Source organism: Zeus faber, assembly GCF_960531495.2.
Source record: "Zeus faber genome assembly, chromosome: 15".
Lineage (NCBI taxonomy): Eukaryota > Metazoa > Chordata > Actinopteri > Zeiformes > Zeidae > Zeus > Zeus faber.
This window is the reverse complement of record NC_137194.1, coordinates 15,081,232-15,107,909: the sequence shown is the minus strand read 5'-3', so window position 1 is coordinate 15,107,909 and position 26,678 is coordinate 15,081,232. Positions and strand designations below refer to the sequence as shown.

The window sequence follows — 26,678 nt, the reverse complement described above, 5'->3', positions numbered from 1 at the left end:
TTTAGTGGTGCCAAATGGTATGCACGCCCAAACCCGAAGTGGGAAGACTCTGGCAGAGCTCCTTGCAGGCAGCAAAGGATTGGGTTGTATTTTTGGATCAGTGTGTGTGTGTGGACTGCTCGCCTTGTTAGGTCTGCTGAAGTATTTCCACCAGCACCAACTGTCAGGAGACAGGGGTGGCAGGGACAGGGGAAAGGGGCTTCTCTCTGGCCACCTTGGAAGAAGCCATGCAGGATCCCTGGCTCGTCAAGAGAAAACATACTCCAAAATATTAAAAGGGGGCGGGGGGGTGAATGAAATCATCCATGAACAAGGAATTGGTTTGTGTTGAAATTTAAGGATTCTGGTAAAAAAAAACAAAAAAAAAAACAAGATAAATAAAAAAAACCAAAAGGGAGTAAGTTACCTAAATGACTTGGAAGAGGACCTTGGAGCTATTTAAGGGAAAACCCCAACAAAGGACTTCTGCAAAGTGTCAAGTGGTGGAAATGTCCAGAAAGTGCCATCAACCCACTTGGAAAGAAGAAAGGTACCACCAGTCCACTGCTGAGGAGACTTCAAATCAGTTTTGATGTCAGGGGAAGGTGAACTAAGGACCGGCAGACATTTCTTTTTCAGGGAGGGCTAAATCAAATCCGATCCGCCGCGCGCCAGGGGCCCCACCGGCTGCAGGTATGAGCGGGGGTCGCTTTGAGTTCGACGACGGTGGAGCTTACTGCGGTGGGTGGGAGGGCGGCAAAGCCCACGGCCACGGGATCTGCACCGGACCCAAGGGCCAGGGGGAGTTCTCCGGCTCCTGGAACTACGGCTTCGAGGTGGTGGGCGTCTACACCTGGCCCAGCGGGAACACCTTCGAGGGGTACTGGTCCCAGGGGAAGCGCCACGGGCTGGGGGTAGAAACGAAGGGACACTGGATTTACAAAGGGGAGTGGACCCACGGCTTCAAGGGGAGGTACGGAACCCGCCTGAGCGTTGGAAGTGGAGCCAAGTATGAAGGCACCTGGAATAATGGACTTCAGGATGGATATGGCACTGAAACCTATGCTGATGGAGGTAAAATAACAATTTTATCCCACAATTTAAAAATATTGATACTATAACTATTTTATTTGGATCAGTTAGGGGAACACAAATAATACATGAACATAAATGTTCGGAACAAAATGCATATTAAGTGTCAGAGTCACAACTTGTCAAAATATGACTTTCACTCAGCAAAATCAAGTTTAAACACATCTTTGCCCCCAGTTATCTCAAACAAACAAAATAAGTAAAGGGAACTATACCTCAAAGTTAAATCTACAATGTCAGTACAACAGGGAAACCCAAGTCACTAATAACAATCTCAACCACGCTGTTGTCCTGTCTGTCACAACGCCAAGTGGTAAGAGATGGTGAGATTCTGTAATTGAGACCGCAAGGATCATTTTTACGTTTCTATTATGATGAATCGTTGCATGACGAATGACATAATAGTGAATGGATGCGCGTTTGGTTGTGCGGTTCATTTGCACAGATATGTATCTTCAGCATAGATCGCAGTTTCTTATATTGCCATTGTTCAATATTTTTACTGAGAGAGAGAGAGAGAGAGAGAGAGAGAGAGCAAAGCACAACACTCAGATCCGAAACGTTGTCTCAGGTCCATTACATTCACTCTTTTGAGAAGGAGCTCTCTGCAAAGGCTATTTATTTGAGATGATTAGATTCGGCTATCGCTGATGTCTCAAGGAAATACCCTGTCTGCTGCTGTCAGTCAGACACTGCTCTAAATTTGAATTCTAACTTTAGAACGTTTACATTCCACTAGGTTATACTCGTACCTTAATTAAGAAATAACTATATAGATGTTTAAAATAACCATCCATTCACCGCCCATTATCCATTATCTATCATGTGTTGTAAGATCACTGAGATGAGTTATCAATATATTCATTCAGAGGATTCTACTTGGGATGGTAGTCCAACACATACATTGGAAGAGATGTTATCCCCAATACAAAAAAAACTGATCCAGACCCAGTACCACCTGAAACATGTCGGACATAGAATGAAAGCCATTCGATTTTCTGCTGAGCGTTCCTGATTTCTCTAGATGTCTCCAATTTAGAAAACATTGAATACATGTCACCGAATGACCCCAAACTGACAGACGCACATTCAAGGGCGGCACTGGCAACTAACAGTAATGGGTTGGAACCGTGCGATTTAGAACTGATATTGGTATCTGCAGTGGAAAATTTGATTCCTGTCCCATCCCATCAAATAAATGGGAACTTGAAAACGTTCCCTGCCGCAAATGCAGTAGTAATCCTGATAGATTATTATTAGTTATTGTGATTAAAATAATGCGTGTCCATACAGTATGATGACAAATCCCCCCCACACGCAACAGCTGACTCATCAGCTTTTGGGAGCAGTTAGTTTGAAGGTGCATCGGGCGGGTCGAAGGCACTGCAACACCACCAGATGTCCAAATGTAATAATAGCCCCAACGGCCCTGTAGCCACATGGCCCCCTGCGTCTGTCACACTGGAATTTACACACGTGTCCATTTTGACTGGAGACGCACTTTGTTTTTGTTGGGGCGTACACACAGTATATAGGTCTAAAGTGCATTTTCACGAATCTGATATCATTGAAAATGTGAAGCAAAAACACACCCACATCATTCCCTACCCATGCGTGACGTTGCATGATTGAATGAAGATGATTATTTTTGGTTTGTGTTGGAGTCAGAAATGAGGTCAAATAAATATGCCAGAACTGGTGAGAAAATGAATCCGCCTTTCCGCAACCGTCCCGATCTAATCCTCGAAATCGTTGAAACCCTCCAGGCACGTTCCAGGGCCAGTTCACCGGGGGGATGCGTCACGGCTACGGTGTCCGCCAGAGCGTGCCGTACGGCATGGCGGCGGTGGTCCGCTCTCCCCTTCGCACCTCCCTGACCTCCCTCCGCAGCGAGCACAGCAACGGCACCGTCCTCCAGCAGGACGTTCCCCTCATCACCGCTACCAACGCCTCGGGCGAGGAGACCCCCGTCGCCACCCCCACCCACCTGGGACCGTCCCGCGGCGGCTTCGCCCTCACCCTCCAAGTGGACCCGGAGGCGGTCAAGCCCAAGAAGAAGGGCCTGTTCCACCGGGGCTCCCTGCTGGGGAAGCTGAAGAAGTCCGACTCGCGCACCTCGCTGTCCAGCCAGAAGAGCAAGATCAGCTTCCTGAGGACCGAGTCGGCCCTCAGCTCCAACGCCAGCGACGCCAACTCCACCATCAGCATCGGGGACGAGAGCCTGGCGGGAGCCGACGACTTCCCCCCCATGGAGGCCGACATCGACGCCACCACCACGGAGGTCTACATGGGCGAGTGGAAGAACGACAAGCGCTCGGGATATGGGATTAGCGAACGGTCCAGCGGGCTGAAGTACGAGGGCGAGTGGCTGGACAACCAGCGGCACGGCTACGGCTGCACCACCTTCGCCGAGGGGGGGAAGGAGGAGGGCAAGTACATGAACAACATGCTGGTGAAGGCCATGAAGAAGAAGGTGATTCAGCTGAAGGGAACCAAGATCAAGCAGAAGGTGGAGCGAGCCGTGGAGGGGGCGCAGAGAGCGGCCGCCATCGCCAAGCAAAAGGCTGAGATCGCCGGCTCCAGGTAAAGACCACGCCGATGAAAGTCTCGATTGTTGGTACCACTATGTGATCTTCTGCAAAAATCCACCATATACATAATCTACCGTATACATACCTGCGTAATGGTTTTAATTGTGGTCGTAGCGATACGATCAACATGAAGCTGGAACTCTACTGGTCTTCAATTGTCAGATGCCAGTATACGTGTCTAATAGCAGACTTGAGTGAGATCCCCAATCTACCAGAACTACTTCCAAACTCGCATTGTAAGATGGAGCTTCCAGAGGAGAGTGTGGTTTAAAAAGCCCCGAGCATTATCTTGGCTAAATCAGTTTAAAAACCAGTCATAAAAGTTTTGACCGTAAAAGGTCTTGGTCAGGGCGTGGCAAAGTGACCCCCGCCTTGACCAAGACCTTTTTTCTGACCTTTTTCCTCGGACAAAGAGCCGACAAAGACCTTTTGCTACCGTTGATTTCCAGAGTGCCCTGGAATGCCCCTTAAGAGCCGTTGTTTTGGATTGAGCTTTATTTCCCGTACTGTATGTTACCATTTTCCTGGATATTTTATCGACAACTCGGCAGACCAATGAGAGTTCGCCAGGGAAGGATTATTAGCTCCTTCCATTTGTTATTTCTTCTCCGCAGATGAGAAAGCCTGGAACAAGGTTATGTAATAGGCAAGCGATGCATCTCAGGGCGACAGCCCTCTTGCCCATCTAAAGCTGTGGTGCCATGGACACGAGGAATACATTGACGAATAAGCTACTCAAGCACTACTAGCTTCTTTACAATATTGGTCACAGCTCTGGTAATAATGCTTTCCAAGGCACACTGAAGGCCATTCATATCGACTGTGTAGTGAAACAGCTTAAATGATCAATATTGCTTTGGCTGTCAAGGGCAGATTTACAGTATACCCTCGTGAATTTGCTGATGGTTATTTATTTTTATTTTTTTAACTTTTATTTTTTCGATGACGCCTTCAACCCCCTGAGGTTACAATCTTCATAGACGTCGACGCCGCCCATGAAAAGGAAAAGTCCACTGTGTCACGCAAGTTCATTCAAGCAAGCTTTGTAACAGTATCACTTTACTGTACACCCTGTCAACCCAATGACACGGACGCCCTAAAATAAGAGTCTGTCTTCACGTCCCTGGGGGGGGGGGGTAAGTCATCGTAAATAAACCAAGGGTATTTTTGTTTTTATCTCAGATTATTCAGAGTTATAAGCAAAAAAAGGTCTGTTCCTCATTCAAGCTGAGTAGGCTGGGATCCAACGATAGCAGACTTTTTGTTCCCATCTGAAATCAAATGGAACTACCTGCAAATACTTGCCAGTAGCACAGATTTGATGAATGACCATTCACTGTCTAACGGTCTAAATCTTCAAAGCAAAAATGAAGGGGAGTGAAAAAAAACAAAAAAAAACAGGGGACCAGAGCGCACTGTGTGAAGCGGTCTTCCTGAAATCAAACCGATCAAATCAACCCCAATACTACTCGTTCCCCCCTCGCCGTCTTCATGATTTGCCTCACCGATGTCTGTATATAGGATGTCAGACACGTCCCTCTTAAGTTGGTCCGTGGCCTTACAAGGCGCTCGTGTTTTCATCGTGAGCCATGCTCGGCACCTGAAATAATCCCAGTGTTTACAGCGATGAGGCCTGCGATGATGGAGTGCAGACCCCGTCCCGCGGCAGATGGTAATCTAAATATTTTACCATAAGGATAAGCAGTATAATGAGAGTTATGGACCAGCGTTTCTTTCACAGTTGCCGTAACCCCCCCATTGCCATCGTCTCCGCAGCTTCCAGGGGCTAAATCCGGGACGGAGCTGAGAACGGAAACAAAAACCTCCGTAATGATGTGGGACGACACCTCGGTGGTCTTGATCTCTTGTGTTGCAAGATCAAATCTGCAACTAATTCATCCAATTCATCATCAGTTCCAGCCAGAATAGCGGCTGACGTGTGTTCATCCCAATAAGTTTAAGTTTCAAACTAAAAGTCGGAACTAATAGTAGGCCATAATAATAATAATAAATAACAAGCACAGTAATATGTGTTGGTGACTTTCTGTTGTTGTGGTTAATGGGATAGTGGTGTCCCGTGGGATTATTTTATTGTAAAAAGGGAACACCGGTCTGTACTGTACCTACCAGTCTCCAATTTGAATGTGACGCACGTTCAGCTCCAATGCTTGTCCGTGTCAAACTCATTTCATACAACGAGCCGAGCTGAACAACAGCTATCAGCGTGCGCACGTGGAAGCCCCGCACTCTACGCTCACATTTTTTTTTATCAAAAGCGATGAGTGGGCGGCTGGATTATTGCCTTTCTTTTTCTGATGTGGAACCACAAGCGGGCAGCTGTTTACCGTGTCTTTACGGTGCCAACAACTGTCTTTAGTAGATGAAGTCAAGAGTTATAAATAGACACCCAACCTGCCTCATGGAGAGCCAGACCCAGCCTCACCAGGTCAAGTTCGCTAACTGTTCCCTGGCATCCATTCAGTAAGTGGACGTCGCTCTCGTTGCGTAGGCTGGGAGCTGGGCGTCTGGAGGACCTCTGCGGCGGCGGCCGGGTGTAAATGACGCACACATAGGGGGGGGCCTTGTCACAGAGGAGTCCTGACTAAATATGGACATGCACACTCTTTGCTGTATCACAATCACAGGGGAATGCGACAGCTGATTACATCCAATCCAATCCACCCGGCACCCACCGCCCCACCACCATCACCACCGCCGCCGCCGTCTCCCGGCCTCATCTTTCTTGCCTAGTCACAGATAGGCTGCCAGACCACTTTTTGTAAGCTAAATCGTCTCCTCGGGGGAATGCTTTGCCGTTCCCGTAAATCACTTAATTCTACCGAATTGAAACACAATTCCTCTTGAAATCCCTTATGGATATCAACGAGTGGAATGTGCCCCAGGAAAGTTTTTTTTTTGAGGTGGGACACTCACCACGGGCTTTAGCGCCATCTCAAACCTACTGGTTACAGATCACAGACACCAGTCCATCTTGCGTCAGCAAGGGTGTCAAATGGGTTGCACGGATATAAATACAGCATAGCTCAAACAGTAAGAAAGTAATTGGGTATAAGGGCTTAGCGTATAGATGTACAGCACCTACTGTCTTGACCGTGCAGCTCGTCTTTATATTCCCCGCTGCTGATCCGTGCATTTTGTAACTATAAGAGATCGCCACCAGACACATCCTCCGAAATCAGCAGTCTCTTCTAATTTGACAAACAACCATGGAATAGGGTGAAAGATCATGTATTTAAAGGACGACGTGATTGGGAAGTGATTGAGGAAACAAGAGTCGATATATTTATCCACAACGACGCATTCCGAATCAGTACGCACGCCAACAAACAGCCTGGACACACATAAACACACACAGCTGCAGGCAGACACACGCACACACACACACACACACACACACACACACACACACACACAGTTGCATACACACACACATACGCAGGCACGCACGCACACACACACACACACACAAACACACACATTATGCACACTTGTTATAGTTGAATTTGAGTCTCCAGTGCGATCCATTAGCACATGCCAGAGCGACAGAATATCTCCTGGTATTAGATGTCTGCAGGGCCGCTAGTGTGACAGAAAACACTTACAGATGGTCAGAGATGCAGACGCTGTTCAATGAGAGGATTTTTCTTACAGCCATACATTTCTATTCTGTTGCGTTGTATGTAAAGTACATGCTATATATAACAGGGTGGTTTCCTACCTATGGCTTCACCCTGAGAACGAAGTCATTTGGCACGGACCTCTCATCACCCCCCCCCCACCCTCTCCGGGTCCCTGAGGGGGGCTGGCGGGGTAAAGGGTATTTAGGTCACAGTTTCAAATGTCTCACTTGATGCAAAAGTCACTCTGAGGCAGGACCCGCACGATGGCGACGGCAATACAATACACGTCGCGGTACAGAGGAGACAATCCAATATATATCGTGGTACATAGCAATATTATTAAAATACATTACATATATTACGGTTAATATATTTAATGTCAGTTCCGCGACTCAAGGTCTGTGGCGACTTTGGCTTCCCTGATCATGGCTGTGAAACGCTGGCTCCTCGTAGCAGTGTTCCAGATGACAGCGGCAACATATGAAGTTCACATATGACAATAAATGACAATTTTCCACACAGTTTTTAACACCTCATGAGTTACTGTGTAATTGTAAGTCGCTGTGGACAAAAACGTCAAATCGTCGTTTTGAGAGCTGAGATATCTTGTGTGAGAGCTAAATCGAATGACATATTCCACCTCTCCGCCTTATTAGTTTTACACTAATTCAAGTTTTAGGGGTTCGCTGATAGAGTTGTTTTTTTTGTGTGTGTTTTGTTTTTAAACCCTTCCCGAACGTACGGATTATCCCTCTCTCCTCACAAAGGCCTTTTGCTGGAGCCGTGTCCACTCTGGGGGCAGCAAACATGGAAGCCATTCTGCCGCTCGGGCAGCAGGTATACGCCGTTTGCAGGAAGGAGCCATCTGTCGCCGTCCTCTCTCCTCCGCCCACCGCCTGGCAACGTCCCTGGCAAAAACTGCCAAAGCTACATACTATCTTGCTCTCAGACCGCCACACATGATATTTCTCTGATGCGGGACTTACGATTGAGTTAAAGGCCATCTGTTTTTGTGGCCGTGGCTGGGCGGAACATTGTCCAGAATGAGCTTTTTTTTTTTTTTTTCGAGAACGCAAGAATTTGCTCTGTGATTTATTTATACATCACAATAACAAAACCAGTGAGTTTGGAAGGAGGGATTCGTCATTTCATTGACATCGGTGTTAATATGATATTTCCAAAAAGGTTCCATTTAAAAGGCAATAGGCGTTAAATAACAATTTGAGTGGATTAGTGTGTGGTTGTGTGTGTGTGTGTGTGTGTGTGTGTGTGTGTGCATGCGTGCATGTTTTTAACTCCCTCCACGTCTAGTAGTCTTTGCCCCTTTGTGAATTATTTAAAAAAAATAAATTTTCGTGCAACCGCCGTTACGCATTTGGCAGTGGGAAGGAACAGCTGCCGGGTATCTGGGGAACCTCTGTTATTCCTACGTCTCATTTTATCCGCTCCGCTTATCAGCATCGGTGCTGAAGCTCCCTGGAAGACTCCCGGCGTTGACTGCGTGTGGACAGGTGGAACTCAAGCAGGAGACCCCAAGTGCCTCTAATTGTTCCAGTGAGGAGCGCCTCTTCCACCCCAGAGTCTTCAAGTGGATGGAGGGGAAGGGGGTGGGGGCTATTTTCAGACCAGTCTAATGTTACAATATTTCAAGTATTCACAGAGTAATCGCAATCAGTAATACTCACTGTTAATCTGGGACACATATCATCGGTAAGGAGGGAACCTTCAACAGCCAGCCCTCGTTTTTCGGTGTTAGCTTCAAACGTTGCTCCAAAAATCTCTCGGTCAAAGAGAATTTGTTCACCCCTCCGGAAAAGGGGGTGAAAGTGACTCCAAAAGAAGGCTACTCGTTATGGCTACTCACTGATTTCATTACATTTCACTGCATATATGTATGAAAGTATGTATATGTATGTGACGAATAAACCTCTTGAATCTTGAATATAGTCAGGATCAGATTTCCACGTACCGGGAATTTGTTTCTGGTGAGGTTTGTTGCGTTTCACTACAGACGGTTGACATAAATAAATAAACAGTGCAAAAGAAATGGAGAATAAAAATGCTCATAAAATGGAATTTAAAAAAAAATTATGCTTGAAAAATAATAATGTGTAAAGAGAAAAAAAATGTTATATACAAAAAGCCAAAAAATTATAAAACAGAAATAGTCAGATATATAAAAGAATATCCAGAATATACAAAATGGGATACTATGCAAAGGCTTAATTATTGTTATGGGTCTATAGGGTATAAATTATAAATATTAATTATTACTATGTATTACTATAGTGCACTGAAATAGTCTCTCTCTATCCCACCCTCTATCTCCCTTTGACTTTCTCCCTCTCACACACGATAGTGGGATAGCTGAGCCCCGTGATACTCCCAACTAATCGCCCCCAGTCCGGCTGTGGCCGTTAAAAGAGTAATTTATTTTTATTTCTGTTCCAGACTGACGGCAGGGAAGAAAGAAGAACACCCCTGCTCTCTAAAGCTAATAATAATACTAATGAACCGTGTGAGCAGCCTCGCCCGGCGCGGCCTTCATTGGATCATGATTGAATACCGTAAACAAATGCTCTGCACTTGGGTTCAAGAATAACTCAAAATGTTTGCGTATCCATGGCATCGGCCGATTAAAGGACATTTTCTATGATCATTTTATTTTTGAAGGACTAGGAAATCCTGCTTTTCAAAACCGAACGCAAATGACAGTCATTTGTCAAATAAAGCGAGAGAACGTGTGAGAATTGCCGAGTATCAAATACAACAGTAGGAAATCCCAATACAAGTGGATTTCAATATATCAATATTAACTTTGTTTTTAGGGACCATCCGTGTGAACAATGACGCCATTACTGAAAACATGGCGGTAGATTTGGGGCTCGTGGTGTTGTGTAAAACACGCTGTCTTTGTCCCGTGCAGGACATCCCACGCCAAGGCCAAGGGGGAGGCAGCGGATCAGTCCGCTCAGGCCTCCAACAGCGAGTCCAGCATCGCCAGATTGGTGGCCCAAGAACTTTCCCCTTCCTTCCACCAGCCAGGTCAGTGGACCTCAACCACTCAAAGTATTTTTGCATTCAACGAGAGCAGTGGTTCTGAAAGTGTGGGGGTCGCCCCCTAGGGGGAGCACAGAGATACTGCATGGAGCTTGACTGAGGATAAATTGTGTGGCGTGTAACAAAAGATGATGACTAAATGAACCCTTTATCATACATGTTTAATCAGATCAGATAATAAACTTTATTTTTTATAAATATAAATATTTTGTAAATAAATAGTATTTATTTACACTTTACACCTACATCCACAAAATCTTACAGGTACTAAAGGTGCAGTATAATGGTTAATTAGAAAACATGCATTTAAGGTCTTTTTTAAACAGTTCAATCCTGTGTGTGTGTGTGTGTGTGTGTGTGTGTGTGTATGTGTGTGTGTGTGTGTGTGTGTGTGTGTGTGTGTGATAGAACTAATTGAGGTTAGATTTGATTTCTTACTGTTGACTGAACTCAAAGAGTGCTACTATTTTATTTCTAGCACAAACATTGCTATTTTATTTGAGAACAGTAGAACTGTCACTCATCTATGAGTAAACTACGGTATGCTATTATTAAATAAAGGAATACATACTATATATAGTTCAGAGACAACTGCATAAATCTCATAGCGACCTTGCAGAATTGTACAATAGATAAATCCAGCTACAAGGCAAACTGAGTGACCCTGTACATTAACATTTACAGTTGCAGGTTCTTGGCTGCTATTCACCTGCTGCTATTATGGACCATCTTATTGCAACGAGGGGTGGATATCAGTTTCCTTGGCAGGTTGCCAGGTCTACTGACCCAGCGGGCACAAAAAAACACTCTCCACAAAGGACCACTTTTAGACTCTCTTCCTTTAGAATACTGATATCTAGCAGTGAGTGATTTCTCAGTGTATCTGTGGAAATCAAGGCCAGAGCCAGACTGAGCCCTGCAATTCCTTCTTTCATGAGAGACGTCAACACGGAAACAAATCAAACAGAAATTAGAAAAAATATATCTCTCTGGTTATTTCAACAAGGACATGAATACATTCAGATTATTGACCTAATGTGAGGATGTGAGAGTAAGACAGTATACCCTTAAAAAATGTTAACCATTGTTTTTTTTACTCTCATGACAGGACCAGAGTACATGAAGAAGAGAGCGTTACAAGAGGTTGTGGAGGGCATTGACAGTACAGACACCGTGATGCACGAGCCGCTGCTGGCGGAGGAGGAGCCCCTGCCCACGCCTCCTGAAAGCCCACTGATGAATGAACTGGACAGCCTGGCGCCCGGCTCCACCCCGGCACGCACGCCCTCCCCCAGCCCGGGCATCGGCAACCTCCTCAGCCCGGGAAGCTGGAACGGTGACAAGGGCAGCAAGAGCGGGGGCAGCAGGGGCAGCAGTAGAGCTAACAGCAGGCCCGCCAGTCGCCCGGCTACCCCGTCCTCCTCCGCCTCCGCTCCAGCCTCGGCCGCTCCTGAGCCGGGCCCCGGGCCCGGCAGTCACGGACCCTCCCGCACCCCGAGCCGCCAGAGCAGCAAGGCCGAGCAGGGCTCAGACCTGGAGATCAAGCCGCTGCAGAAGTTTGACTCTGAGGCCAAAGCTCCAGACGCGGTTCCCGTGCCTGCAAGAAACAGCCTCATCTACCCGGATGAAGAAGAACCGCCACGCCCCGCCCTTAAAGCGCCGCCCAAAGCCGTCACACCCGAGCCTAAAGCGGCTGAGATCAAGAGTGAACCGGCCCCGTCTGCCCACGAGCGAGTTCCGCCCCCCGTCAGAGAGAACAAGACCGAACCCAGAGAGCTCAGCAGGCCTGCCAGCAAAGCAGAAACCAAGCCCCCGCCGAGACGGGAGCCCAGCCCCGCCCCGTCACCCAAACCCGCACCTAAACTTGAACCTAAGTTAATACCCAAGCCAGTGGAACCAAAAGCGGTGGTTGCCAAGCCGGCGGCCAAACCATCTCCAAAGGTGGAGCCCAAAGTTGAAGCAAAGCCAAAAAGCGTGTCAAAGGCCCCGAGTAGCGAAAAGACTGTAGAATCTGTGGAATTGGAGGTAACAACACTCTTAGTCACAGTGTTTTCAATGACCTTGCATCAGGTTTACCCAAGCCACCACAACAATTTAAACTATCAAGGTGTCATGCTGTGTTATAAACCATAAAGCTTTCTCATTTTAGATTCACAGCTGGAAGTCAAACGGGTGCATAGTTGACTGTTGAATGCTACAAATGTTCACCTACAGTACATCATGGTGATAACACTGCAGTCGATGCATCTTATCTGTGGATGATTGCCATTGTCTGAATGGAGCAGCTGGCGGGTGTTTTCGTGAGATGCATGAGTTACATGAAGAGCACATCCCTTTTGCTAAAAATCAGTTGTTAGGAGATTCCTGTGAGTTTTCGTTTTAGCGTGCTTTTTTAGTGTTGGAAACACGTGCTTTTGTCGCAGCTCTCCAATGAGTGTAAACATGCATGTAATTAGAGAGTTCATTGTTCGGATTCACCGCAGTCATGCCACCGTGTATATCTTTCTGTCTCTCTTTGCAAGGGGCCGAACACCATCATGATCTGCATGGTCATCCTGCTCAACATCGGCCTGGCCATTCTCTTCGTGCACATTTTGTCATGAGACGCTGTCGACAAACTCCAGGTGATACTCTGCAGGACATTTTTTTGGGGTTGCGACTTAAACAGAAACTCCCGAGACGACGTGTTCTTATATGCTGCATGGTGAAGTTGTGTCGTTGCTGTTAACTTTCGTCCTTTTTCTACCTTATGCTCTGAGAAAATAAATGACAGCATCACACCTTTAGGGACAAACAATGGCTTGTCACGCCCGCAGCACCTTGTGAATTGTAACATTTTTGCACCAGTGAGGTACAGGTTTGCCCCCGGAGGTACAAAATGATAAACAAGCACCCATGACAAGAGTGCAATGAGAGTTCCCTCGCTCGGTGCCAGTGTGACAAGCCTTTGCAACCCCTAAAGGCGTCATGCCGTACTTCACTTTCGGAGTGTACCTCGGGAGCGGAGGCATCTATTCTCTGGTTTGCTTGTCTCTTGGTTTTTCTGCAGGTCACGAGCGGCGGTGGAGAAGGAAGGCCTGCCTCTTCAGCACAGGACCAGAAATCAGAGACTACTCAGAGAAAACAAATGCCTTATATGGATGCTAACAGCTCTTCCAGAGGGTTTGTTGGCGAGGCCGTGTAAAGCCCTGTGAAGTGCACCGGTTCTCCGGGGGGGTGGGGGGGGCTCGGAGACCGGGCCCCCCCGACGGAATTGACGTTTGAAAGGCAGGAGTGATTCAGTGCTTTGGACTTCTGATGCTGTGGAGGGACCTCGGTATTCCTCCGTGTGTGTATGTTAAGGTGGAGGCTAGACGATACGTTTTTGGAGAACGCTGCGGAGCACGCAGCGTGAGCATGCAGTGTCCTTAAGAGGCTTTTGGGCGAGCGGAGACGAATCGCCTGCGCCTCTGTGTGTCACGATGTGTGTGTCATGCTTTTTGCAGAAGGCTTTCGGAGTAAATCCCTCACCGGCAGACACCTGCTCTTAAAAACACAGGATTGGGTTAGAGGGGAGAGCCTGGATAACGTGATGTTTCAAGCCGGTAGATAGTATAACGGACAGATTGCCGCAGATTGTCTCGTGATGTGTAATTTGCTGCCTGGTGGAATGTTGAGCGAGATTTACAAACTGAATATTTGCCCTGAGCTTATTGCGGCTGGTTTTTGGAGGAAAACCAAGCGGAGCAGAAATTTGTAAAATGCTATTGAGGAGTTAATGTTCCTTTGTAATCATGTTTGTTTATCGACGATGTTCCAAGCATAATAAAATCGGCCGAGGCTTGAGTATGCAATAAGTTTTTAATGTGCAAGCTTTTGCGTTGGTCGTGCCCTGAAGCTCTTCACCAAAGGAAAGAAAGTTTCTGAATATTGATCTAATTATGGTTTATATACTTTAACTATTGTGCTCTTCACTCGTCCTAGAATAACACCAAAAACACCACAGGCTGTACTTTGGTTGTGGTTTCAACAGTGATGTACACTTTACAACTTAATATTTTAGATGAATGTGACTATACTACATGCATTTTGTTATTTTCAGTTGGTAAAGCGCAGCTTACGTTGTATTGATTTGCAGATGACGAATGAAATGGTGTAGGGAAAGGAAAGCTACTGAGAGTGAGTGTCATTGAATCCTTTTTATGTATAAAAAAAGGAGTTTGTCACATGGTGTTTGGCACCCAGGTTTTTTTTTTTTTTTTTTAGCAAGGGGGTACATTTGTTTAACAGATAGAAATCCATAACAAGGGGGGAAAAGGCTGGGAATCACATACTGTTAAAAAAAAAAATTGAAAATCATTACATCATGGGCTGGGATGATGCCTGTTGACAGGGTGTAATGATTCTATGTGCGCAAAAGGTAGAAAGCACATTTTACACTGTTGGAGTGTGAATGTGTCCAATTATGTGATTCAACACCTCTGAAGTTTCAATATTGTAAGTTGGAGTGAAAAAATGATTTACTCCACATCTTACAGAAGTGCACACGATACTGATTTGATAACTTGTTTGTCAATGAATTTTAAGTGGAAAAAAAAAAAAATTTGTATGCTTGTTTTGATAGGCTAAACTAAAAATGTTTCATGGAAAATGGCACGAGTGTAGTTATTTTCTCTCCACACTTTCATATGAAGTGCAATAAAGCATTTATTTTCATGAAATACCTGCTCCCTTTAGAGATTTATAGTTACAATCATGTTTCAAAAATTGAGTAAAACTATTTAGCAGCACCTCCAGATTTGACTTTTAAATTGGAATGCGTTCAAACAGCCATTGAGGATTTACCAATTTCTTTTAATCCAGTCTAGTGACAAGGTGGAATCTACCGTTCTTAAACTCCACCTGTCCCAGGCTGAGATGCTCGAGCCTTCCCTGCCAGATGAATACCAAGTGCTATTTTAGAGTAGGGTTGACATGGTGTGTGCTCACCACTAATTACAAAACAGGGCCTATGTAGCTGTGCATTACAGCATCAACTTAAACTAGGGCCACACCCCATAACAACTTTAGATAGGGCCACGCTGCGCTCTAGCATAAAGGTTAATCAAACAAACCCTTCAACATGTAGGCTTCGTTACCTTTACACTTCTACATACTGAGAATTTTTCAACTAACCACTTTAAGGGCTGTCTATACATTTTCACCAGTAGGTGGCCTTGTGGTGCCAAAAATGAAACTTCAAAAAGCTCACGTGTCAAGAAATATTTTCAGTGAACATGAAAAAAAACACAACTGCCCATATTGTTAATTATTTTTTTTAATTTCAGTTAGTCAAGGACATGATGTAATAAATAGATCAAGGAATTAAATTCCTGGTAAAACTTAGAAAACATTTCACATTTGACTAGTACTCTTCTCCTTCATCATCCTCTCCATCTCCACTATCAGCTCCAACCTCCTCATAATCCTTCTCCAGGGCTGCCATGTCCTCTCTGGCCTCTGAGAACTCTCCCTCCTCCATTCCCTCACCCACATACCAGTGCACAAAGGCACGCTTGGCGTACATCAGATCGAACTTGTGGTCAAGCCGAGCCCAGGCCTCGGCCACAGCAGTGGTGTTGCTCAGCATGCACACAGCCCTCTGGACCTTGGCCAGATCACCACCAGGGACCACAGTGGGGGGCTGGTAGTTGATGCCAACCTTGAAACCAGTTGGGCACCAGTCAACAAACTGGATAGAACGCTTGGTCTTGATGGTGGCAATGGCAGCATTCACATCTTTGGGCACGACATCACCTCGGTACAAAAGGCAGCAAGCCATGTACTTGCCGTGGCGAGGGTCGCATTTCACCATCTGATTGGCCGGCTCGAAGCAGGCGTTGGTGATTTCAGAGACAGTCAACTGCTCATGGTAAGCCTTCTCAGCAGAGATGACAGGGGCATAGGTGGCCAGAGGGAAGTGGATACGGGGATATGGCACCAAGTTGGTCTGGAACTCTGTCAGATCAACATTAAGAGCACCATCAAAACGAAGGGAAGCAGTGATGGAGGACACAATCTGACTAATCAGCCTGTTCAGGTTGGTGTAGCTAGGACGATCAATGTCGAGGTTCCTACGGCAGATATCATAGATGGCCTCATTGTCTACCATGAATGCACAGTCAGAGTGCTCCAGGGTGGTGTGGGTGGTCAGGATGGAGTTGTAGGGCTCTACCACGGCTGTGGACACCTGAGGAGCTGGGTAGATGGAGAACTCCAGCTTGGACTTCTTGCCATAGTCAACTGACAGGCGCTCCATCAGCAGGGAGGTGAAACCAGAGCCGGTGCCACCTCCAAAGCTGTGGAAAACCAGGAAGCCCTGGAGGCCAGTGCACTGGTCAGCCTGAAAACAAAAATGGAAGGTCAAACATGAATCAATTTATATAGGGACACTTAATGTTGAGGTACCCACCAGCTTGCGGATCCTGTCCAGCACCAGGTCAATGATCTCTTTGCCGATGGTGTAGTGTCCACGAGCGTAGTTGTTGGCAGCATCCTCCTTGCCTGTGATTAGCTGCTCAGGGTGGAACAACTGGCGGTACGTCCCTGTGCGCACCTCATCTGGAGGAGAAAATGAGAAATGGTATTTAAGAGCCAAGAATTTGTAGTGGTTATTTATTTTTCTTAATATAGTGTTTCCGATATCTACATTTACGATAACATACCGATGACAGTGGGCTCCAGATCGACAAACACAGCCCTGGGGACGTGCTTCCCAGCTCCAGTCTCACTGAAGAAGGTGTTGAAGGAATCGTCTCCTCCTCCAATGGCTTTATCACTGGGCATCTGTCCGTCCGGCTGGATCCCATGTTCCAGACAGTAGAGCTCCCAGCAGGCGTTGCCGATCTGGACACCGGCCTGGCCAACGTGGACTGAAATGCACTCACGCTGGAAGAAAGAACACTTCACTTCAGCCCACTAGTTAAAATATACACAAAAAATAAAAAAGTCAATGCGTTCAGTTCTCTGCATTGTGATCATGGAAGTACAACGGGGAAACACTTAAACTGTTCAACCTTAGCACGGGGGGGGAAAAAATAAAAAATGTTTGGACAAAGCACCATCAGCAGACAGATCATATGAAGTGAAAGCGATTTCACAATAAAGCCAAGTCTGATGATGATTCCTGAGGCGGCGGTGACGGGGCGGAAAAAAAAAAAAAAGAGGGGCTCTTTGTGCTGTAGCACCAGATACCGAGACATCATGAGCACACCGCCTGACAAGCTGCAAGCCAAATTAACTTCATACACCCGAGACATGGGACTGCGGTAGACACCGGGGACGAGACGCCAGGGCTCGTTCTCACAAGGAGCTACGGACTTTCTTATTAAATCGGAGCCGCACCCATACCCAGCCACGGGGTGAGGAGGGGGGGGGGCTGACAAAGGCCGTGGAAAGTTGGTCAGCGGGGGTTCGGCCGTGCGGGTGGCGGAGGGCTCTTCGCGGAGGCCCGGGCCTTCTCCCGACACGCGGTAGTGGGTACACGCAGCGGAATGTCAGAGCAGAGTGACCCCGCGCCAACGGGCACGGAGGGTACAGGGGCGAATTAAGATAAATACGTACAATATAATAATAAAAATAATAATAAGAATAATAATCCCAAATTGAACCGCCTGCGCCCAATAAATGACGCGTTAACAAGCGACGCCATTTTATTTTATTTTATTTTATTTTTTTAAACCGCGTAGTTTTAAGATGTAACGGCCTCCCTCCAAGTGTCCGTAACGCCGAGCCGCCATCACTGGGTCGGATGAACGTGAAAGGACAAAACACACACACAGACAGCGTACACACGGTTCCATGCTCACCATATTTTCTTAAGTGGCGAAATCCCAGCGGAGAAGAGACAAAGGGAGGCGGAGGGGAGTTGAACTCTTACAGGTAGACCTTTAGGAGTCCGAGTAAGAAGTTGTTGCGCCGGCTGGTGTGGGGCGGAGCTTTTTATACCCTGGAAGCCGGCAAAAGGGGCCGTTAAATCCCATTGGCTGATGGTCACATGACCGCTTCCCTATTGGTCGCACGGACAAGGCTCGCGACGCTTCTTCCTAATTGACGCGCCACAAGTGACCATTGTGTTCGGTGAAAGTGGGTCAAGAGCGTATCGATCAGTTTACAATACGTTCCCGATTTCTTTGTTTGACATGGTCACACACACACACACACACACACACACACACACACACACACACACACACACACACACACACACACACACACACACACACAAATCTTATTCCGGACCCAATCCAATCGCCTCCATTTTCCAGTTGTTAACAACAACAACAATCAGAATCAGTATCATAATGGTAAGCATAATAGACCTGTAGGATCATGTCAAGACTGTCTCACACTCAGCCGCTGAAGATGATGTCTTGCTTGACTTGAAATGCACTCATTTATTGTTTCATGTCTTCATTTGACCATATCCCTGAATTTGTTTTGATGCAGTTGCATTTGTGATGTGAGGATTCAGTTTACATAATCCTGCGTTTTTTGTGTTCTGCTCTACCCGCTGACATTATTTGTATATTTATTTTCAATGAATACTTCAATCAATAGAAGCATATAAATTAATTTGTTATCAAGTAATAATTGAGGAAAATGATGGGACTTAATACATTTAGTTATTTCGTAAATCATTGGGAACGTGTTGAAATATGAAATCCGGATGATATCCATGAGATAGCATAACTGGTACGGTAGCAACTGAAAATAAAGAATTTGAAATTATAAATGCTATAATACACTATTCGTCTGAATCAATCTTTACAGATGAGGAATCCTTGGAACTAATGTAAGAACAATCCCTGTTGAATATAGAACTATGTTGGGCTTTCATAAGATCAATACGTGAACATGTGATAGAGAAAACATCTACAAAAAGGCAGACGTGATGTCAATGTCTAATGTATGCAAGGACCATTTATAGAGAATGGTTTGTGTAGTTATTTAGTATTCACGTAAACGTGTGATACTTGAGTTGTTTTAATCCATGGGTTAATATTTACTGTTAAATACTTTTGTTTGTGATGTTTGTCTCACCCCTCTTGTGACATTTTCGTTTGGCTCTGTCGCTATTTATGTTCCCTGCTGTTTCATTTGGGCGGGGCCGTTTGGTGTCTAGTTGTCTTTATGTTAAACCCTGCTTAAGTTCTTTTGACCTCATTTTTATTTGGGCCATACATAAGTTATGTTTCCCCCTGCATTTGTTTTTGCAACCCTTCCTAAATTGTTTATATTTTGCATAAATGTATCCTCCATTTTATCCCTTTCTACCTTCTCCCCTGTGTCCTATGGCTCGGTCCCTCACACCTGTGCAGCTGAAAAAACGCACATACATGTAAATGTCCTTTATATGTCAAAGGCAATACAAATAACCTTTATCAGCAGGATGAAGAGAAAAAAGAATTATATATATGTATGTATGTATGTACAAATACATACATATATTATATACAGTGTATATAAATATATATATATATATATATTAAAAAATATATATATGAGATATACTGTATATATATATATAAATTTACATACAGTACATACATACTGTATATACATACATATATATATGAGGGAAAACAGCAAAGACAAAATTAGGTAGAATAGTGCAGTTTTTTATTTTTGTAAGATACCTTGGGGAGATAGAGACATTTTTGAGTGAGCAAGACATTTTTGAGTGAGAATCTAATATTCCTCTCCTTCTTCCTCTCCCTCACCCTCAATGGAGTCAACTCCAACCTCCTCATAATCCTTCTCCAGGGCTGCCATGTCCTCTCTGGCCTCTGAGAACTCTCCCTCCTCCATTCCCTCACCCACATACCAGTGCACAAAGGCACGCTTGGCGTACATCAGATCGAACTTGTGGTCAAGCCGAGCCCAGGCCTCTGCAATAGCGGTGGTGTTGCTCAGCATGCACACAGCCCTCTGGACCTTGGCCAGATCACCACCAGGGACCACAGTGGGGGGCTGGTAGTTGATGCCAACCTTGAAACCAGTTGGGCACCAGTCAACAAACTGGATAGAACGCTTGGTCTTGATGGTGGCAATGGCAGCATTCACATCTTTGGGCACGACATCACCACGGTACAAAAGGCAGCAAGCCATGTACTTGCCGTGGCGAGGGTCGCATTTCACCATCTGATTGGCCGGCTCGAAGCAGGCGTTGGTGATTTCAGAGACTGACAGCTGCTCGTGGTAAGCCTTCTCAGCAGAGATGACAGGGGCATAGGTGGCCAGAGGGAAGTGGATACGGGGATATGGCACCAAGTTGGTCTGGAACTCTGTCAAATCAACATTAAGAGCACCATCAAAACGAAGGGACGCAGTGATGGAGGACACAATCTGACTAATCAGCCTGTTCAGGTTGGTGTAGGTAGGACGATCAATGTCAAGGTTCCTACGACAGATATCATAGATGGCCTCATTGTCTACCATGAATGCACAGTCAGAGTGCTCCAGGGTGGTGTGGGTCGTGAGAATGGAGTTGTAGGGCTCCACCACGGCTGTGGACACCTGAGGAGCTGGGTAGATGGAGAACTCCAGCTTGGACTTCTTGCCATAGTCAACTGACAGGCGCTCCATCAGCAGAGAGGTGAAACCAGAGCCAGTGCCACCTCCAAAGCTGTGGAAAACCAGGAAGCCCTGGAGGCCAGTGCACTGGTCTGACTGAAAACACAGAAATGGGAAGGTCAAACATGAATCTGAATTTGAATTGAAACAGCAAAACAGTGACACTTATTAATGTTGAGGTACCCACCAGCTTGCGGATCCTGTCCAGCACCAGGTCAATGATCTCTTTGCCGATGGTGTAGTGTCCACGAGCGTAGTTGTTGGCAGCATCCTCCTTGCCTGTGATTAGCTGCTCAGGGTGGAACAACTGGCGGTACGTCCCTGTGCGCACCTCATCTGGAGGAGAAAATGAGACATGGTATTTAAGAGCCGAGAATGTTGTATTGTTCATATACTGTATATGCATATGCATATATATATATATTATTATTTTATTTTTTTTAATTTTTTTTTATTTTTATAATATAGTTATTCTGAATTCTCAATATACAATAACATACCGATGACAGTGGGCTCCAGATCGACAAACACAGCCCTGGGGACGTGCTTCCCAGCTCCAGTCTCACTAAAGAAGGTGTTGAAGGAATCGTCTCCTCCTCCGATGGCTTTATCACTGGGCATCTGTCCGTCCGGCTGGATCCCATGTTCCAGACAGTAGAGCTCCCAGCAGGCGTTGCCGATCTGGACACCGGCCTGGCCCACATGGATGGAGATACACTCACGCTGGGGGCGTTGGAGAAGATTTTGAGATTATGTTATCCTGAACAGTCAGATCAGAAAAAAAAATGTAGGTCTTTTTGTGATGGTTGAGGATTTTCATAATCAACTGACTGGTGTTTGTGAAGACCAGAAGCCTGATTTTACATCATCAAATGCAAGTTCAAGTTCATGGCAATCAGTTTTACAGACAGAAGATCCCATGTGTTTTTCTGCATATATCTGCAGTGACATAAAATCATAGCATACTGCGCATAGGTCTGAGAGATTATGTAGGTCAGACATGTTGTAGACTGCTGTCTCTTTAAATTTTAACTGGACCACCAAATCCATTTTTTGTGGGGAGTAATTGTCCATGGATTTTCCATTTGTGTTACATTATAATACTGTTCATAGATTAATTGAATACACCTATATTTGGATAACAGTCGGTATTCTCACGTCAGTGAAAGAGAAAGGAAAGGGTTTAAAACGCAAACTGAGACCTTTAAAAGGTGCAAAAACAAATTGGTTGCAGACTTGTGCAAATGTAGTCAGAGTCTAATCTACTTAAAGAACATTGGGATTAAGCCTTTCTGTGGAAGTGCGTGACATCGAATTCAAACTGCAGGATTACATCTAGAAAAAAACAAGAAAAAAACCTGCACTATTTATTTGTGTGATATTATGTAATTTAGTTGACCTAAACAAGCGCGACAGAGAGGCCGTGATCGCATAAACTGTGCATTAGGGGTGTGACAAAGGGTAAAACTATATTTACATATATACACACACACACACACACACACACATATATATATATATATATATATATATATATATATATATATATATATAAATAACCGTACCCCTCCCTCACACTCAGCGATTTTTTTAACAAACGATTTACATCGGACAGAAGGAATAAATTAAATTACAACAAAAAAAAGGCTTACCATGACTGCTTGTCGAGATTATTCAATGTAATGGGACAAGTCCGTGCTTGGGCGCTCCGTGCGGTCCGTGCGGTCCGTGCGGTCCGGTGTCTGGGGCTAATCTGCGGGCGCGCGACGCCGTGCGCCGCAAAATGCAGCGCGCGCCCCCGCGCCTCGCGCCTCGAGCCTTTATCCGCGCGAGCAGCACCCACCCAGTTGGGATTTGGGAGGCGCTGTTCATCATGAAGGTCTCCCCGAAGACACCGGAACAGGCGGCGTGTTCATTGTTCTCCACAGAAGGCTGTTTCAATGAACGCTCGTTGGTTATCGGATCAACAGGTGCACGGGGTGTGTCAGCTTGTTTTTCTTCAAAAAGGAGACACCCTTTTTACCCCAATAAAAAAAAAAGAAAGATTATTATCTTTATTTTATTTTTTTACCTTTAGCATCTTTAATTATGAATCATTGGGCGGTGGCCCCAATATTGGCGGATTTGGGCAATTATTACCTCGAAATTTTGCGACGCTGTACAGATTAATTAGGTATCAACACTGAACTGAATCTCATCGATACCCTAACCCTAGAGGTATGGATCTTAACACTCCCTATCATGATACATTTTTTCTATAACCTTTAACTTTAATAGGCCTCCTGTAGTGTTCATTGTTGACAGTTTAATGCTTGGAGAACTGTGTTTATTGTGCAGCTATTTTCTTAATAGTGATCTCTTAAGAAACAAGAAAAGGCTGTACGTTCAAGCGCCTTGCTCAAGGACAGCATAGCACACAACTTGGGAATCAATGGTGGTTGCAGGGTCTAGATTTATAATATCTGTGACAAGGTGTTCTCTCTTAACAATGAAGTCACAATGCAAAGTGGTGAAAGCTCATGTCTAACAGACAATTAATTTATGCATCCAGATGTTGTTCTATGACTCTATGTGGACACGTCACCACTCGGATGGCTTGTGATATATACACATATTTTATGTTCTCTCTTCTCCAATGCGATTTTTGTTCGACAAACATTAAAGACAACTCCACACATCTGTCACAGGAATTTTATTCAGTACAAAGCCAGACTGACATTTGATCAACTGACTTTGTCTTGTTGGAATGCATATAGTCAAAACATCCTGTTAAGACAGCACCATTATTTCCCTTTTAATACTCCTCTCCTTCTTCCTCTCCCTCACCCTCAATGGAGTCAACTCCAACCTCCTCATAATCCTTCTCCAGGGCTGCCATGTCCTCTCTGGCCTCTGAGAACTCTCCCTCCTCCATTCCCTCACCCACATACCAGTGCACAAAGGCACGCTTGGCGTACATCAGATCGAATTTGTGGTCAAGCCGAGCCCAGGCCTCTGCAATAGCAGTGGTGTTGCTCAGCATGCACACAGCCCTCTGGACCTTGGCCAGATCACCACCAGGGACCACAGTGGGGGGCTGGTAGTTGATGCCAACCTTGAAACCAGTTGGGCACCAGTCAACAAACTGGATAGAACGCTTGGTCTTGATGGTGGCAATGGCAGCATTCACATCTTTGGGCACGACATCACCACGGTACAAAAGGCAGCAAGCCATGTACTTGCCGTGGCGAGGGTCGCATTTCACCATCTGATTGGCCGGCTCGAAGCAGGCGTTGGTGATTTCAGAGACTGACAGCTGCTCGTGGTAAGCCTTCTCAGCAGAGATGACAGGGGCATAGGTGGCCAGAGGGAAGTGGATACGGGGATATGGCACCAAGTTGGTCTGGAACTCTGTCAGATCAACATTAAGAGCACCATCAAAACGAAGGGAAGCAGTGATGGAGGACACAATCTGACCAATTAGCCTGTTCAGGTTGGTGTAGCTAGGACGATCAATGTCGAGGTTCCTACGACAGATATCATAGATGGCCTCATTGTCTACCATGAATGCACAGTCAGAGTGCTCCAGGGTGGTGTGGGTGGTCAGGATGGAGTTGTATGGCTCCACCACAGCGGTGGACACCTGAGGAGCTGGGTAGATGGAGAACTCTAGCTTGGACTTCTTGCCATAGTCAACTGACAGGCGCTCCATCAGTAGGGAGGTGAAACCAGAGCCGGTGCCACCTCCAAAGCTGTGGAAAACCAGGAAGCCCTGGAGGCCAGTGCACTGGTCTGACTGAAAACACAGAAATGGGAAGGTCAAACATGAATGTGAATTTAAAGAGTGAAGTACACACTTATTATTGTTGAGGTACCCACCAGCTTGCGGATCCTGTCCAGCACCAGGTCAATGATCTCTTTGCCGATGGTGTAGTGTCCACGAGCGTAGTTGTTGGCAGCATCCTCCTTGCCTGTGATCAGCTGCTCAGGGTGGAACAACTGGCGGTACGTCCCTGTGCGCACCTCATCTGGAGGAGAAAATGAGACATGGTATTTATTATTCTTATAAAAATACTTTATTATTATTATTATTATTATTGTTATTATTATTATTTTATTATTAATAATAATAATAATGATATAATAATAATAATATAATTATTACGATTACAAATTTATATAAAATATATTATTATTAATATAATATATTATTAATAAAATATTATTTTTTTTATTATTATTATTAATAATAATAATAATAATAATAATAATAATAATCATAGCAGTAATAATAATAGTATTAATAATAGTAATAATAATAACAATCATAATCATAATCATAATCATAATCATTATCATTATCATAATCATAATAATAATAATAATAAATTAATTGTATTTTATTTGCAAAAGCGTACCGATGACAGTGGGCTCCAGATCGACAAACACAGCCCTGGGGACGTGCTTCCCAGCTCCAGTCTCACTGAAGAAGGTGTTGAAGGAATCGTCTCCGCCTCCCAGAGTTTTGTCACTGGGCATCTGTCCGTTGGGCTGGATCCCATGTTCCAGACAGTAGAGCTCCCAGCAGGCGTTGCCGATCTGGACACCGGCCTGGCCCACATGGATGGAGATACACTCACGCTGGGGGGCAAAAATAAGAAAAAACATCAATATCACACTGGTCATTATACGATACACACAATTTTAATTCAGGAAATGTGTCATTGTAACTCATGTTGGGTGAGGTGGAGGGAGGGGAGATATTATAAGTGCTTGCTATAGTTAACACCAATTTTTGGGGAAGAAAAAGGATGTCATTTGACAGCGCCTCTGTCTAACATTTTTTTTTTTTTTTTTTTTAATGACGGGGCCATGTTCGCAGGGCCATTACATCAGTTTGAACCCACGGATGGGGCGTCTTTGGGCGTGGGCCGTTCGATGGAGAGGAGGGCAGCCTCTGATCAGCCTCCGGGTGGTGTGACGAGGAGAGAGGACCAGTCAGTGAGGAGGAGGAGGAGGAGGAGGGGGGGGGGGGGGGATGGGGATGGGGAGAAGGATGGGGGAAATGGCGCCTCTACGTTTCAACCCCATCACATGAAACCCCCGTCGCCCCCGTGGCTGTCCCCACGCCCCGCACCAGAGCATCCCCCAGTAACCAACAAGAAATGTGACATTATTATTATTATTTTTTTCCTCACATTGTCAATCAAGTAAAACCTCCAGACAGCTTCACCTTCCGATTCCCAAAACGCCCCGTGGACCTAACCACCTTCCCTCGCCCCCCTTAAATCCCACCCCGCTCTTGTCTTGTGGCATGAGGGTAAAAACGATTCTTTTCGTGATATTGGAGCATGTGGAAGTGTCTCTTACCATGTTTCGTGTGTTTGGGTCCGGGTGCGGATGCTCCTCCTCGTGAAGGCGTCTTACGGTTCGACAGCCAAGGGGTCGACGTAAGAAGTAATGCGGCGCGGCGGGAGGGACCGCCGTATTTATGCGGCCGCCGCGTGCTGCGCTCCCTCCCATTGGTCGGCTCCCTGTCAATCGGCGCTTCGACTCGCTCGGCGGGGCCCCCCATTGGACGGATTCAAATCCCGCCTCCCGGACCCCACCCGGTTTAGTCTGCGTGATTTTGCTGCAAGCATGGCGCTTTTGAGTGGATGCGAGTGGAGATGCTGCGTGATTTGGCGCATACTGGCACCAGCCAGACACGCCCTGCTGTTGAGGCTTGCAGCTAGTGGGTTTG

At 45.7% G+C, this 26,678-nt stretch overlaps 4 protein-coding genes across 4 annotated transcripts; 1 reads left to right on the top strand and 3 right to left on the bottom strand.

Annotated features, from left to right (window-relative positions):
* Positions 1-172: 172 nt before the first annotated feature.
* jph2 (junctophilin 2) lies at positions 173-14,188 on the top strand. Its single transcript, XM_080014695.1, has 6 exons — positions 173-1,053; positions 2,838-3,654; positions 10,230-10,348; positions 11,472-12,388; positions 12,886-12,987; positions 13,413-14,188. Exons 1-5 carry the CDS (start codon positions 675-677, stop codon positions 12,964-12,966), a joined length of 2,313 nt encoding a protein of 770 aa, XP_079870821.1. The 5' UTR covers positions 173-674; the 3' UTR covers positions 12,967-12,987; positions 13,413-14,188.
* Positions 14,189-14,332: 144 nt separating this feature from the next.
* LOC307240823 (tubulin alpha-1C chain) lies at positions 14,333-19,598 on the bottom strand. Its single transcript, XM_080014696.1, has 4 exons — positions 18,190-19,598; positions 17,047-17,269; positions 16,794-16,942; positions 14,333-16,724 (listed from the first exon to the last, which is right to left on the bottom strand). The coding sequence occupies exons 1-4, from the start codon at positions 18,190-18,192 to the stop codon at positions 15,747-15,749; spliced, it is 1,353 nt and encodes a 450-aa protein (XP_079870822.1). The 5' UTR covers positions 18,193-19,598; the 3' UTR covers positions 14,333-15,746.
* Positions 19,599-20,071: 473 nt separating this feature from the next.
* On the bottom strand, positions 20,072-21,645 carry LOC307241562 (tubulin alpha chain-like; the record flags this gene model as incomplete). The annotated part of the gene is made up of 3 exons (XM_080015728.1): positions 21,457-21,645; positions 21,144-21,292; positions 20,072-21,052 (listed from the first exon to the last, which is right to left on the bottom strand). The coding sequence occupies exons 1-3, from the start codon at positions 21,575-21,577 to the stop codon at positions 20,072-20,074; spliced, it is 1,251 nt and encodes a 416-aa protein (XP_079871854.1). The 5' UTR covers positions 21,578-21,645.
* A 2,001-nt stretch (positions 21,646-23,646) lies between these two features.
* LOC307240824 (tubulin alpha chain-like) lies at positions 23,647-26,377 on the bottom strand. The gene is made up of 4 exons (XM_080014697.1): positions 26,306-26,377; positions 25,354-25,576; positions 24,815-24,963; positions 23,647-24,731 (listed from the first exon to the last, which is right to left on the bottom strand). The coding sequence occupies exons 1-4, from the start codon at positions 26,306-26,308 to the stop codon at positions 23,751-23,753; spliced, it is 1,356 nt and encodes a 451-aa protein (XP_079870823.1). The 5' UTR covers positions 26,309-26,377; the 3' UTR covers positions 23,647-23,750.
* Between the last annotated feature and the right edge of the window lie 301 nt (positions 26,378-26,678).

Bases quoted from the DNA above. Each gene is read 5' to 3' on its own strand.
- LOC307240823 (XM_080014696.1), bottom strand. The intron at 16,943-17,046 runs GTATGTTATCGT...TTTCTCCTCCAG, and splicing joins TCTGGAGCCCACTGTCATCG to ATGAGGTGCGCACAGGGACG. The intron at 16,725-16,793 runs GTGGGTACCTCA...TTTTGTTTTCAG, and splicing joins TGGACAGGATCCGCAAGCTG to GCTGACCAGTGCACTGGCCT.
- jph2 (XM_080014695.1), top strand. From the start codon at position 675: ATGAGCGGGGGTCGCTTTGAGTTCGACGACGGTGGAGCTTACTGCGGT. The intron at 3,655-10,229 runs GTAAAGACCACG...TGTCCCGTGCAG, and splicing joins GCTGAGATCGCCGGCTCCAG to GACATCCCACGCCAAGGCCA. The intron at 12,389-12,885 runs GTAACAACACTC...TCTCTTTGCAAG, and splicing joins TAGAATCTGTGGAATTGGAG to GGGCCGAACACCATCATGAT.
- LOC307240824 (XM_080014697.1), bottom strand. The intron at 24,964-25,353 runs GTACGCTTTTGC...TTTCTCCTCCAG, and splicing joins TCTGGAGCCCACTGTCATCG to ATGAGGTGCGCACAGGGACG. The intron at 24,732-24,814 runs GTGGGTACCTCA...CTGTGTTTTCAG, and splicing joins TGGACAGGATCCGCAAGCTG to TCAGACCAGTGCACTGGCCT.